Source organism: Aplysia californica, unplaced genomic scaffold, assembly GCF_000002075.1.
Source record: "Aplysia californica isolate F4 #8 unplaced genomic scaffold, AplCal3.0 scaffold00673, whole genome shotgun sequence".
NCBI lineage: Eukaryota > Metazoa > Mollusca > Gastropoda > Aplysiida > Aplysiidae > Aplysia > Aplysia californica.
In genome coordinates, this window is record NW_004797943.1 from 142,043 (window position 1) to 156,291 (window position 14,249).

The 14,249-nt window shown below is 39.7% G+C and overlaps 1 protein-coding gene across 4 annotated transcripts in view; it reads left to right on the top strand.

Annotated features, from left to right (window-relative positions):
• Positions 1-760: 760 nt before the first annotated feature.
• Positions 761-14,249, top strand: part of LOC101855749 (PAN2-PAN3 deadenylation complex catalytic subunit Pan2) — a 51,166-nt gene continuing 37,677 nt past the window's right edge. For 3 of the 4 annotated variants that reach the window (XM_013088026.2, XM_013088027.2, XM_013088028.2), the window contains exons 1-7: positions 761-882; positions 7,774-8,886; positions 9,782-9,881; positions 10,517-10,686; positions 11,436-11,556; positions 12,395-12,472; positions 13,361-13,479. In XM_013088026.2, the coding sequence (XP_012943480.1) occupies positions 7,871-8,886; positions 9,782-9,881; positions 10,517-10,686; positions 11,436-11,556; positions 12,395-12,472; positions 13,361-13,479 (1,604 nt within the window). In that variant the 5' untranslated portion in view covers positions 761-882; positions 7,774-7,870. Of the gene's footprint in view, positions 883-7,414; positions 7,541-7,773; positions 8,887-9,781; positions 9,882-10,516; positions 10,687-11,435; positions 11,557-12,394; positions 12,473-13,360; positions 13,480-14,249 lie in introns of those variants that run through there. The other variant, XM_035972384.1, reaches the window with a different exon arrangement.

Below are 14,249 nucleotides of genomic sequence, written 5' to 3' on the forward strand. Positions count from 1 at the left end.
GAGAGAGAGAGGTAGGTGGGGGATTGAATTATCTTGGCACAGAAACCCCCTACAAAATACATTTTAACCAGTCTACTCTGAGACACGAAACACAGTTGGACATTGTTACGTTACAAATGTACAAAGTGCCGTGACTCATGATAAGATATAAATAGATCTACAGTAAATATGATGGTATTCCAATTACGATACATTAGAATCTATTGGAATTGGCAATAACTCTTCAGCAACACGGGGGGATTGCTACATGTCAGGACCGGAAGATATGGTGCATACTCATAATATTTAGGCTAGGCTAACGATTATGTTATTATGTTGCCATTATCAATCTACACATAGATCCTCTATCTGTTCTTGAACACTAGTAGATTTCCAAATTATAATAATCGCATTCGTATCTCTTTTCACCGCCTTGGCCAACAGTCAATAGACCTGGATCTACATTTATCATCAATTACGGTTTTATTCTTCAGCCCCTGTCCCAAACATCGATATCCAACTTTATAGTCGTTTCAATCAACACATGTAATTAAAAGGGAAAAACCGACAATACTTGTAATATTTACTATTATTCTATAAAATTTATAATTAATAGTAATTATTAGGCTATTATGTACAATTAATCGCACAATCCTAAGAACCACGTGGTGTTTGGACCATAAATCATATGTCCTAAATATTATAGTAGAAAACGTGCTTCTATTTCCACACTTATTGTGAGTACAGTTTCAATGACCAAATGTGTTTATTCACACTGGAAATGTAAGAGTAGATGATTACTCCGGTGGGAAACGATCGACAAGAGAAAATCCTGAATTTGGACATGTGACAGCAGCGATAATTATTTTAAATTAAAATCTGTTTACTTCACTTCTGTGGAATGTAAGAATCTGTTTTTGTTTAAACATACACTTTGGCTATCAGTTTGTTAAAGGAGTATTTGAAAAGTAATGCCTTTCTTTTGATTCACACTGTACTATTCACAGCACTGGCACCAGCCTAGGCACTCTTCAATTTCTGGTATCACTTAGAATAAGGTCCCGAAATACTTAATTCACATTATTTTTGTAATTACATCTTTGGTCTAGAGTCAAATCAGGAGTTGGTGGATGGTAAAGCTCTTTATTTGAATTAAGTCAAGTACCTCATTGTTGATTTTGGAATGGTTTCGAGAGATAATTAGCTTCAACTTTTGCCAATTTTTCTGGCTTGGTCTGCTGGTTTTCAGTTTGTCTTCTGACTTCTGATACTGGCTTGGACTCAGACCAGGGCTCCCCTTTTCAGACCAACTTAAGAGGTTCTTTCACCATTTGGTTTTCTATCTTAAGGGGTATTTAAACCCTTGTTTTAGAAACTTAAAGGGTAAAACGTCAATTATTTCCTAATTTTATAGAGTAAAAATTTTTGCATGTACACATTTAACTCACACGCACGCACATTCACACAGACACAGAATTTTTATCGTTATTTATAAGAGTTGTTTTAAATCGCAAATATATTTACACTGAATTTTAGTATTTTAGCATTTTAAAATCTAATTGTCGACCAACCGTGCAGTGAACTGTTGCGAATGCTACCAACTTGTGTTTCGCGCGCTCATCATGACCTATGCAGTTGCGAGGGTTGTAAAATCCTGTACTAAACTAAACTAAGACACACATATAGTGACCATTACTATGATTGAATGCTAACAATTTTTTAATTAACTTAAGGTTTCTTAGTAACAGCAAGAAATAAATGAGTAATATTTACTACACTTAGAGTTGTGTCCATTTGGAGGGGGGAAGGGTGGTGGTTGAGCCAATCAAAAATAAAATAATTTGACAAACCAAAAGGGGTCAATTCCAACTGTAATGGACAAAGAAAATCAGACCTGCCAATCTATGAAATCTAAAAGTCAGGATCACCCCCAGGGGCGGTGCCACTGACTGAAGTGTCTTTAGGTCATTCCCAAAGGGGGGACATTTCTCGTGCTAGTGCTCAGTTACACTCAGTAGAATTGTAAATGGGCTGATCTAACAATGTAATACTCATAACTGTGCTGCCTTTTCTTTCCTAATCCTTATTATCGTCATTTTCCTCTACTTCTTTTGTATGTTTGTCACACTTTAGTGACCCGCTATTTCCGGGGTGCCTTGATAGTCAAAGCAGACTTTGTGCTGTTGAAGCTAGAGAGGAGAGCAGAGTAAGTCTGATTCCCTGTAAGGACTTCTCTGTTGACATCCACCCCTTGGCGCTCATATGACCTATGCAGTTGTGAGCGCCGTAAAACCTCTACTAAAACTTTAAAAAACCTAAAAGTCAGGATCTCAGTAGGGGGAAAAAATCGGGATCAACGACAAATCACCAAGGTCACTGCCAAACTGACTTAAACAATTTCCAGGGATGTGTGTGTGTGTGGGGGGGGGGTGAGTGTGTGCGTGTGCGTACCCGTGCCTGTGTGTGTTTTACCATTATTTTTTAAAAATCCTGAAGTATCACGTCAAGCTGTCCTAGATAAGTCCCGAAAGACGCTTCAGCCGGTGTGCATGAACTTAAATTGACCCTGTAAACGGACGGTCCACGACACACGCAGAACTCAATTTGGTCAGAGACATGTCACGTGGTGCGAAAGCGCGATTGAAAGAGTTTTACTGACGGGTCTTGATGACGAGCCAGGCTAACCAGAACTCGGATAAAGCTTGTTTTGAAAGTAATAGCAGAACTACGAATAATATTGGTCATTTGTGCGTCGCAATTTAAACTAAACAGCTATCAGTCAGGCCATCGTCGGAGAATTCTGAGTTGAAACAAAAATAAAAGCGAAAATGAGTATGATTTAGGGCCTAGGTCTTGAGAATGTCCCAAGTCGGAATTCCCAACCAATACTACTTCCATTACACATGTTTCTTGAAACAACACTGGCGTGCAAAGATCCAACACAACAACTAAATTCGACATAGACATTTAGGAAAATAGTGCTTCGAGTTTCTGCTGACAAAAAGTTTAACGAGTGCTTCCCACTACAGATAAGAAGGCAGAGTAAGATTTTTTTGAAAATCCGGCACAACAGACGGAACCAAAAAAAAAATTTTTTAATCCAAATACGCGGGATCAACATTGGGAAAATCGAGATGCTTGGAAATTTGGGGCAAAAAATCTGGATATCCCGAATACATCGGGATGAGTGGCAGGTTTGGAAAATAAACTAATTCCTTATTCTTCAGAGCCATCCCAGTCGTTCGGTGGTGGACAATTCATGTTTACTAGATCTAGTGTGTTAAAGAAGGATGGGGGTAATCTCACGGCAGTGGTAAACTCAAGGCACGACACCGGCAAATTTAATGCGAGCGACCACAATGTGGGCGGAGCTTCTGTGCTCAAGCAAGCCAGTGTCGCCGGGAACTGCGCGCAGCTGATGAGTAGATTCTAGGTCTTCTGCTTCTGATACAGAGTCCCAGATAAAAGGTGACTGCGGTGTTATGTGTGTGGGTGTGTAGTTAAATCATTGACTCGGCTTCGGGGTAGAGAAGGGGGAAAATGATGATTGCAATGACACACACTACCGGAGTTTTAAAGCGTATGCAAATCCCCGAAACGAAATTTTAAAGAGTAAAGCTCACGCACCACCAAAACTTTAAGGGGGGTAATTTGCAGGTTTAAGGGGTAATATACGCACAAATGTGCGTAAAGGGGAGCCCTGCAGACTGAGTGATACTGGTGACTATTTGACTGCTTGACCCCTTGATTCAACTGCCCTGATGTCTTGAATCTTTGACTCAAGACCATTGTTGAGAGGGGCTAAAAAAAGTAGCGAAGTGACAGTCCGAATAGACAAAAATTATATTCGGACTCTGAATTGAGTCCAGCATGACGTCCGTTCCGACTTCCGATCTTGTTCCTAAATATTTCCCGCATTTACGAACATTTTTTCGATTATAATGTTGATAACAGTCGAGACGTGAGCTTTAATATCCAGTTACTAGATGTAGATCTAGATCTAGATCTAGAATCTAGACCTAGATCTAGCCTAGATCTAGATCTATCTAAACTAGCCCTCCCTTCATCATTAGTATAGATCTAACAGAAGGAAAAAGTTGAGCTGACCTTGCCGCGAGCAAAGTTAATTATGTCGACCAATGAGACTGTGCGTAGCGATCACATGCTCTGGGCTTGCTGGGAGAAGAGGTGCTGGGAAGAGGCCATGGCTGTCGTTTTTTTTGCGATGTGATAAAAGAAAATATGCCTAATTAAAGGCCTACAGTACGGAAAAAATATAACACTCAACAAAGTCGAATTAAACATATATATGTGGAAAGACATATGGTGGTGGAAGTAGTGATGATGCTGTAGTGGTGGTGGAAAGACCCTGAGTTGTCGGTTACGTGTACTTAGACACTGCCATTGGATAGTGAGAGTGCAGTCTTTTGACTTTTGACACAATTACACACAGTCCTTACTTAATACTACTAGATCTAGTAGGCAATTCTAGTTCTAATTCTGGTTTTACATAAATCCCCCGACGACAGTTATAAAATATTATGTAACCTCCTTACACTCACATAAATTCACTTCGAAGCTGAGTTCGATATAAATGAAACATTTTTTTATTGGACCCGAGTCCATTTATAGAAAAAACACGTATTCGGACTCGAGTCCGAGAGTCCGAATAGATAAAAATTAAATTTGGACTCTAGTCAGAATAGAGCTGGCCTAAAAGTATTGCTTCTGGTCCTCATCGCAAGGCCTTAGGTATCTTGGCATACTTGAGTGAGAGAATGGCACTGTCAAACTTTGAATTTGAACCTGAGAGGCATGCATGCTTGAATGTTGGTTTACGAATGTGCCATGTGGATGTCAGTATAAAATTTAAAAACCTCTGGCTCTGGTTACTTGAGTTACAGCCTGTTCACTGTTACTGTGTACCCCCTTCAGTCTTAGTCTAAGAGACATGAGAGGGCAAAGATAGTTCTAGTAACTTAATAATTCAGTAGCATTGTGGCTTTTAGGTAATATTCAAACCTATTTTTGTAAAACTTTAGGAAAGAAGATTTGCAGGAATATTGAGTTTTATTTATAATACTATGATTCAGATCTTGTCTGACTGTTAAATTTATCTTTGAAAAGCTGACAAACATCTGCACACAATGGGAAAATATTTCCTTCAACACTACTTCACAAAGACATGAGGCATCGTGGTGAAATCAGGCGCTCGTCAAAATGAAATCCGAGAAATCGGCATCTTTTGGACTGTTAAAAAATTTAAAATTTTTGCTTTTTGGCTCAACACCTTGTATGTCCATTCAAAAATGTGTGGATTTGATCGAAAAACTTTGATTAAAGGCACACAAATTTAAATTTGCAGTTTCCAAGGACTCTAGCTGTAGAAGTTGCCTAACTTTGGAGGCCCATTTTCTCGCTAATTTTACCTCTGAAATCAGATGACCCCACCTTCAATCGCAAATATCTTGACTTCTTTTCAAGATTTTTTTCATCGAAAGCAAGGCAAATAAACTGCCTTTAAGATGATACCAATAACTCCATTATATCCCCAAAAGTTGACGAGCGCCTGACTCCACTGCGTTGTGACACATATTGAGATTTTCATTTTAAAAAATATTAGTTACTGACTTCTAGAGAGACATTAACGTGAAGTATGCCTAATTTCAAAAGCTAGATAAATGCTTTGACTATTCTGTAACAACCTTGCAAAAATTTTGGCATAATTAGTCGACACTTTTTCAGTAGTTCCCACCCCTTGTTATATTGCCGGTTTTGGCCCGAAGAGTAGGGTGGTTTCAGGTTGCCCTCCTGACCAAATAAAAATATATGTTGGGGAGTTATCATAATTTGATGTTTTCCAGTTGTTAGGTTTGATATCTCTTGCTCGCCGCGCATCAACCATAGATCTAGCTCTAGATCTAGATGCCCAAATAAAGGGGGGGGGGGGGTGAGAACTACCGAAAAAGCGCCCATTAGTCTTTGTTAGGCTATTGAACTCGTAATCCATGGAATTGTGGGTCTGGGGGTTCAAGTGTCAGCTCGGTCTGACGTGTCCTTGGAAAAGACACTTAAAATTATCTTTCTCATTTGGCTCAGTCTAGAGAGATGGATGTTCAGTTTGGAGGTCCCACCTCTTAAATAACCATACACAGTGTTAAAAGAGGCATTAAACCGATACTCAGGCTTATTTTTTTCACTACTGCGTTAACTTTTTCAAACACCAATCTCATATCATACAAAGTTTAGCACAGCAATGACATACAAAGAACTTGAAGATGCCTTCACTTCACTGCGTCCTGGTTAATTTTTTTTGTATGTAGCAGGTTGAATAGGAACACCTGGCATGTTGAGCTGTGCATATATATATGATTTCTTTTTCACTCAGTTTTGTCTGAATGTCCATGAAAATAGGGTTTTGTTTTGAGCCGGTAGTCTACGGTATCAACGGTATCAACTGACAGAAGTCGGGAAAATGCTGCAAACGTTAAGTTAATGTAGGAATATTTATAAGGTATTTTTCATACTGTTTTCAACTTTCCATGTGAAATCATATTATATGTCTGTGCGCAATTTGAGAGAATTTTTTTTTGTGAAAGAGAGACGGTACAAGTAGATTTTTTTATGGTAAGTGTTTTATGGCACTCACAACTGCATAGGTTGTATGAAGCGCGCGGGACACATTAAACATTTTCAGTTGGTAGGAAATTTTGAATTTTTCGCGGGTGGCGACAGAAGTCTACTCTTGTCGATTTTGGACCACCAAGGGATCTTTAATGTGCGTAACTTGCACATTAGACCTCCCAAGATTTTTTACCCTTATCCGAGAAGGCTAGGCATTAAACCTTACTTACCATAAGATCAGGGGTGTAACTGAAAGACTAGTAAGAAGGAGCCAAGGAGTAGCCGTAGAAAGGCTGCTCAGAGGAGGGGGGAAAAGGAGATGAGGGGTTGGGGGCAGAAGGTAGAGACGAAAGCAGATGACAGAACATTGTTGGGAAGCAGGAAAGGAAGTGAGAGGAGAAGACTGTAGAGAAGAAAATTTTTCTTCATTATCCGGATTCGAACCCGGGACCTTTTGAATGAGAGGTGAACACCGTAACCTCTCGACCATGAAGGCCCCGAGTTGATTGTCACCAGTGAAAACTTTTAGAGAAGGTTTACTGAGCACATACACCGAGATTGTTTCTCCTGTTCAGACAAATGTTTGTGTTCAGGGTTTTTTTGTTGTTTGTTTGTGTTTTTGTTGTTTTTTTTGTGAGGAGGTCTGTTGGTGACTCTTTGTCAAATTGAGATAGTTGACTTTTCAGTGATGTCTGTTCATGAACTCCCCCCCCCCCCCCCCCCCCCCCTCCTTTTTTTTTCTTTTTTTTTGTAGTTTACCATTGGGTTTTTTTCTGTGAGGGCCAGGAAATATGAGTAACATAACAGTTTATGATTTGTGTTTGGCCAAAGCTGATGTATGTTGGAAAGCAGTTGAATGGGAAAGAGATCTAAGAGTCTGTACAAAACATACACAGTACTGACTTGTGGACAGTACCCTGATGTCTTGTTCAAATGTGTAATGTGTGCTTATAAATCTGACGTGGATGTTGATTGAATTTCTTAATGCTGAGCTTTATGTTTAAAGTGTTTGAAGGGATTTCTAGAATTGGAATGTGTTTGTTTTTTATGTTGGACGAATCAATGATCATTATAGGAGTGTAAAGAATTTTGATAAGGACAGAAGCAATTCCTAGAACTCTACCTAGATCTAGTGGAGATGATGATTTGTGTTTGTTGTTTTCATTACAGATGATTCAGAAGACGATCTTAAGGTGAACTTCTGAAGCAAAATAAGGCGAGAACACATTAGGAATCTGTTCTGAAAAAGAAAATCCCTGTGGTCAAGATGGATTTCCCTGGAATGCCTGGATATCGCCCCCCTCACCCACAGGATCCGCAGAACATGCCGCCGCCCCCCCCTCCTAACTTTCAGCCTCAAGGGATGCCAAGAGAGCAAGGTATGGGTGGCGGTCAGATGTTTCAAAATGCCCAACAAATGCCCCCTCGAATGCCTCCGGGTTATCCGCCGATGACTGACCCACATATGCCGTCTGGCTTCCCAATCATGCCGGGTCAGGAGCAGGGAATGCCCATGGGCTACCAGTCTCCTGGACACATGCAAAACCCAGGCATGCCTCCTGGCTATCATGGTCACATGGGGAACCCGATGGCATCGAGGCCTCCTCAGAATATGCAAAGATTCCGCCAGGGGCCCGAGGCAGGGCCCAACATGCCGCCACAGAGTTTCCACCCCCAGCAGCAGCCACCCCCGTCTCAGGGTCAAAATCATCAACCGCCACAGCAGCATCAGCACCCCCCTCAGCACCGCGGGCCCTACCACCAGGGCCACTCCCAGCCGCACCTCGACTACCACCACCAGATGCACCACCAGCACCAGCCTCATCCGCGGGGAGGCCAGGCCCAGCAGCCCCACCCACACGGCCCCATGCCCAATGACTTCCACCAACCGGGGCCCCAAGGAGGCGGGCCCTCTGCTATCCCGGAGTTCCACCCCCAGCAGCAGCCTGGAGTAGTGCCCCCTGATTTCCACCACCCCATGCAACAGAACTCGGTGGTCGCTGAGTACCACCCGGGCCAGCGGCAGAATGCGGACTTTGTTCCACACGACCAGGGCCTGTCACACCACGACTTTCGCCACGGCAACCGAGATCACCCGTCAAACATGATGGGTGGCTACATGGATCACAACAGCATGGGCTTGCAGGGCATGATGAATGATCATGGCTTGATGGGCCATCTGGACGGCCACATGCTGGGAGGAGGGGATGCCTACTCTCAACACCAGATGATGCAGATGTTTGGGGACCCTACAATGCCAGAAATGAGGGACGGCGAGTTCATGTAAGTTGCTTTTTCTCTGTGAAGTTTATTTTGATGTGAGGGCAGACAGATATGTAGATCTAGTCTTCCTGCCCCTCAGTTAAGATTCAGAGAAAAGAGAGATGAGATTCAAGGTGAAAGTTGAGAGGGGAATCTGTACAGAGCTTTTTATGCAGTATGGACAGGACTTTAAAGCACCAAGAGAAAATTATTTCCGGCTAGACTATAGTACTATTCAACAGTTTCCTGTCAGAACTTGGTCTATGTCATCATTATAATAAGGACACTGGGTATTGAAGTACTTGAGTGCAAATTGAAATGTTTTGAAATCTCAGGTATAAAAATAAAAAATACTTTTTTTGTGTGTATTTGTAGAAATACAAATTAAAAAATTCTATCCCCATTGCTTGTTACAGTTACAGACATCAGGGTTTTCCTTGCCAAAGTTCTCTGTTTATGTGATGTGCATCCAAGTTACTTTGATAAAAGATGTTAAGAAAATTACCTATTTTTTAGAATGATGGCCTGTGTATAACAATAAGAAAAGAATGTTGGTTAATGAGCGTAAATTGTAAGGAATATTTTAATACTTTTTTTTTTATTGACAAAAAGTGTACCTTGGAGTATGCAGGATCATCAGATTTTTTTCAGTTCAGCCGGGTTTTCAGTTTAGAGAGGTTGCTTAAATGAAAGGAAAAAGATTGGGGACTTTTTTTCTTTCAGTTTTCTGTTCCTTTGTTTTTTTTATTTAATCGTGTTTGGTTTAAGCAGACTCCATTGTATTTTGAATTTATTTTTTTTCACTGGCAATTTTATGGTAGTTTCAACTTATGTGTGTGTTTCTTATATATAGAGAGAAATACTTCATTGTATAGTTTTGAAATATTTACACAGCTTTGAATTTTTGTTGTCACAGCCCCATGGGATGCCAAGTTATGGACAAGGTCATGCACTCTAGCGTCACATGTGTCAATTTTGATGGTCACCAAGAACTGGTCTGGACTGGAAATCAACGGGTAAATTCGTAATGCATAATGCTTTTTTTATTTTCTGCTGTAATCTCAATTTTCATACAGGCCAGTTTCCTCATTTGTCATGAGCAAACTAACTGAACTGAAAATTTACCTCAGCTACAAAAGTCGCTGTTGTTTACTGAAATTTGAAAGTATTGTTTTAAGGATACTCTTTTTGTATTTCTTTACAGTGACTTGTCTTAAAGATGACATTATGATAAAGGTTTGGTAATGGCTTTGGGTCTTGCACAATTGAATTGTGATTTTGTGTCTAGCAAACAACTGTGTATGCCTATAGTGTCTGAAGCTCTGTTAGAATGTGGAAGAAATGTTTTAGGAGAATGGTCTAATGGACATGAATTCATTGATGCAGACTGCATGCGACAGCACACCACACCTAATGATTTAATCACTAGGTTGATGATGCAGTGCTGCCTATTTTGAACTACAGAATAAGAATTTCACCTTTTAAAGATTGCATCCCTCCTGTTTTCTTAGCTCTATCCCAAGACGCCTATTTCCTAATTCTGCTTCTTACATTATTTGTTCTTAACAGTTCTGCAAAAAGTCACACTTTGCCTACATTGAATTGCGTTTTAATTTGAGAGAACTAATAACCACTGCCTGTTTGTCCTCAGGGATATGTGGCTTCCTATCACGGTACGGAGTTTCAAAAGTACTCTGCCTACAGAGTGAGTACAGATGAGGATGTGAGGATGAATCTGTCCTTCCCACAAGGTGTTCTCACCCTTACACCAAGTCTCCTCAGGGGCACCCTCCGCAGGGGTATTCCAGTGTTTGCATTCAAGTAAGTTTTTAGAAACCATTTCTGCCATTAGTCACTCTGGACCTTCTCACTAAATCCTAAGTTCCTTTCGCCCCCTCTCTTTAAAAGTATGCAATGAAAAGATTCTGATCAGATTGTAATTTTAAAAGTCAGTTTTTCCCAATACACACATCTGCACATTTGCACTTTAACATACTTTCATGTATATATGTTTATTGAACAAGGGCACTCGTGTTGTGGTGACAAAATGTCTGCTCTATTAAAGAATTTTATGTCTCCTAGTCTTGATTCCTACTCTTGAATCAAAGTTCAATTGTTTTGAGTTATCTTATAATCATAAGTAAGGAGAGGGGGGGGGGGGAGGATTTGTGAAATACCTCCTGATATTTGCGGACTGTGCGGAATGTTGATGAGAAACATGTCTCTGAGCTAAGCTAGGTAGGTACAGTATGACTTGATTGGCCAGTATTAAATATATGTTTAGTTGCCCAGGTGCTACTTCTTGGGATAAACCCTTTAAGTTTGAGCATTTACCTCATTAAATTGTCTATGGTGAAGAGACAAGGCTGTTCGCTTTCATATGCAGAAGATGTGAGTTTGATTTCCAAGTGGAGGAATTTTGTTTGTTGTAGTGCCACATCTCACTCAGTCCAGACCGGTCTTAACATATAGGGTTGATGCAGTCCGCCTAAATAGTCTAAGATTAGGTAGATGAGGAAGCAAAACACTTAAAATTGCACTCACTTTAACAATTGTTTCTACTTGTTCAGAGATGCTCACCTGCATGACATGCAGTGTATGATGATGCGGGGCAACGAGTCGGTGCTCATCGGTGGTCATCACAAGCAGGTGCTCGAAGTGGACATCATACGCAACTGCCTGAGCAATGTTGTAAGTTGGTCAAGTGTGTGTTTGAACTTTTACTTCAGTTGATGGATAATTGGCCAGATTGTCAAATTTTTTGCTGTTGAAGTTTTGATTTTGGCATTTATTTTGACAATTTAATTTAACAGTATAACACGCATAGGTAGAACACAGAAAACTCGCATCCGTTGAACTGTGCCTGCGGTCCGTTCTTTTTTTTCTACTTTGTCTTTGTAAGATATTCCCCGAACTACGGATCCCTCAAACTACCGAGGCCAGTCCCAACGAATTCAAATAATGCAGCTAATATTTTGAAAAAGATACATGAGTATGGGGGCCTATTAAGTAAATCTTTAGAAAGATTTCAGTTCTTTTTTATCCTGAAAGAGAAAGCACGACCTTGCAGTTTGGGGTTTTGGAGGGTTTAACTGCACAGCTTGAACATTTGAGTGTAGTGAATGTGTGCAGCAGTGCCTACTTGGTCTTTATGAAGAAATACTGAAAGTATAAAGCTAGTTTCATGTTTTGCCCTGCACATGCAGCTTAATTTTTGAAGGTAGAGGTTAAGAAATAGTTTTATGGCATGTTTTATTGGATAGAAGAAATGAGAGTGTACAAGGACTGAAGAAAAAGTATAGTTTTTGTTTTAGGGATAGCTGTTTAAAAGTTAGCTGGTTTTGCATCATGCAGGTATAATTTATTTCGCTTTTGAATGTTTGTTTTTTTGTCCTCATATTGTAGAGTGTTAAATGATCCTCTTGGTTGTGATAGGCCTTGTAGCCACACTATTTCTGACTAGATTGTGAAATCTCCTTTTTTTTTTCTACCTGTAATTATATTGTTTCTTTTTAAATCTTCTTCACAGTACGAAGTGAAGGATGCTGGTATTGCCATCTTCCGCCACACAGACAGATTCATTTGTGGAGGTGACAGCACAGGAAAGGTCAGTTTTCAGAATTGTAGATTTGTTTGTATTTGATCGGTTAGGTTATATTATATTTCATTTTGTAAGGGAAGTACACTGAAGAGTGGACAGAAGAGGGTTATAGAGACGTGTCACAGTGGCCTATTTGCTTTGGTTATTGAAGGAAACGAACTAGAAACCCGTTAACGAATTTTTTCAGACTTCTTTTTGACACCATACACTAATTTCAGAGAGTTATATGTACCTCCAAGTAAACTTGATTTTAGGAATTTTGCAGGGATTTGATACGTAAATGCGTCACACACTGGTAAAATATTATGCTATAACAATTTGCTTTGTGTCTTGATATCTTTGTGTACTTACCATGGTGGGTTGATTTATTATTTTTTAAATTTGTTAATTTTTAAAAATTTACTCCAAAACTGATTTTATGTTCGTATTTTCTCTTCTTTTTGTTAAAAGTAAACTGCGTAAAAATATGGCCTTCAGTATGTACAAGGTCAGTTAATATGAAACATTTTTAGGATTTATCTGACTTCCAATTTTTTTAGCTTTCTGCTAGCTCATCTCTTTTTTTTTTTTCCCCTCGTGTCCTGATTTTGGTGCCCGTTTTTGTTGGTTACGTAGTAAAAAGAAAGTAATGGTGCAGATTGTTATATGAAAGGGGAATTGTTGAGTGGGTAATGATGATGATTATGATGATAATGCTGATGATGATGTTGTTGGCGATGGTGACGGTAATGGTAATTGTGATGGTGAGCATGAGGATGATTATTTATGTTGGCGATGATGATGTTCTGATGTAGGAAATGACATCCGTGTTAGTCTTAGTGTTAACTGCTAGCTCATCTACATTTCATGATTTTAGCGGCTACTTCAGGTTTTTCCTGTTTTTTTTACTTTCAGGTGACAGTGTATGATTCAAAGACGATGCGACCCGAGCACACTTTGGATGCTCACAGCAGCTGTTTGTCTGACTTTGATATCCATGACAATCTCCTCATCACTTGTGGCTTCTCAAACAGGTACGAACTGACGCGACTTTTTATTCTATAATCTTAAATTTAATGTCAATTATGTTACGCAATGATGTAAAAAAGGAAAAGTGACAATGCTGAAAAAGAAAGTACTTGAAATTCTCAACCTGAACTAAGATTTTTTTGATGGAATTCTGGACAAGACTACAAAATACACTTGCTGGTTGGAAAAGTTGACTCAGGTGTTTGTTTTTCATATTTTGATAGTTTGGTGTGAAACTGCTAATAGAAATAGTGTCTCTATTTCATGCCCTGATAAAGGTCTTGAACTGGGAAAGCATTGAACTGTTTAGTTTATCAATAGCTGTTTGTTTTTCTTATGAAAATATCCCCCCCCCCCTTTTTTTTTAAAAAGAAGTTCAGTCAAAGAATTATTTAGAGAATTTGTTGATCATAACATTTCAAACACTATTATTTTTTAAACAACTGCAAAAAGGGTTTAATTCAATTTTCTTCCATCTCTTTGTTTACCCTGAATGTGGATCCGTTGCCTTGGTACCTGCTGTGGATATTGTTGAGCACCGAGCTTGTTGTCTCCTTTCATAAAGTTCTTGTGTACTCTTCAATGTTTGCGGGTGGTTGGCAGGTGCTCTGGTGTGGTTTGCTCTTTCTTTCTTGTCAAACATCTATCATCCTTATTTCTCCTCCTTCTTTGTGTTTGTTACTTTCTTGTTACACTTCTAATCTTCAGCACCTATATGGCCTTATTGTGTTGCAAGTGCTGTAAAACTCTTACACCCCCCCCCCTCAAAAAATGC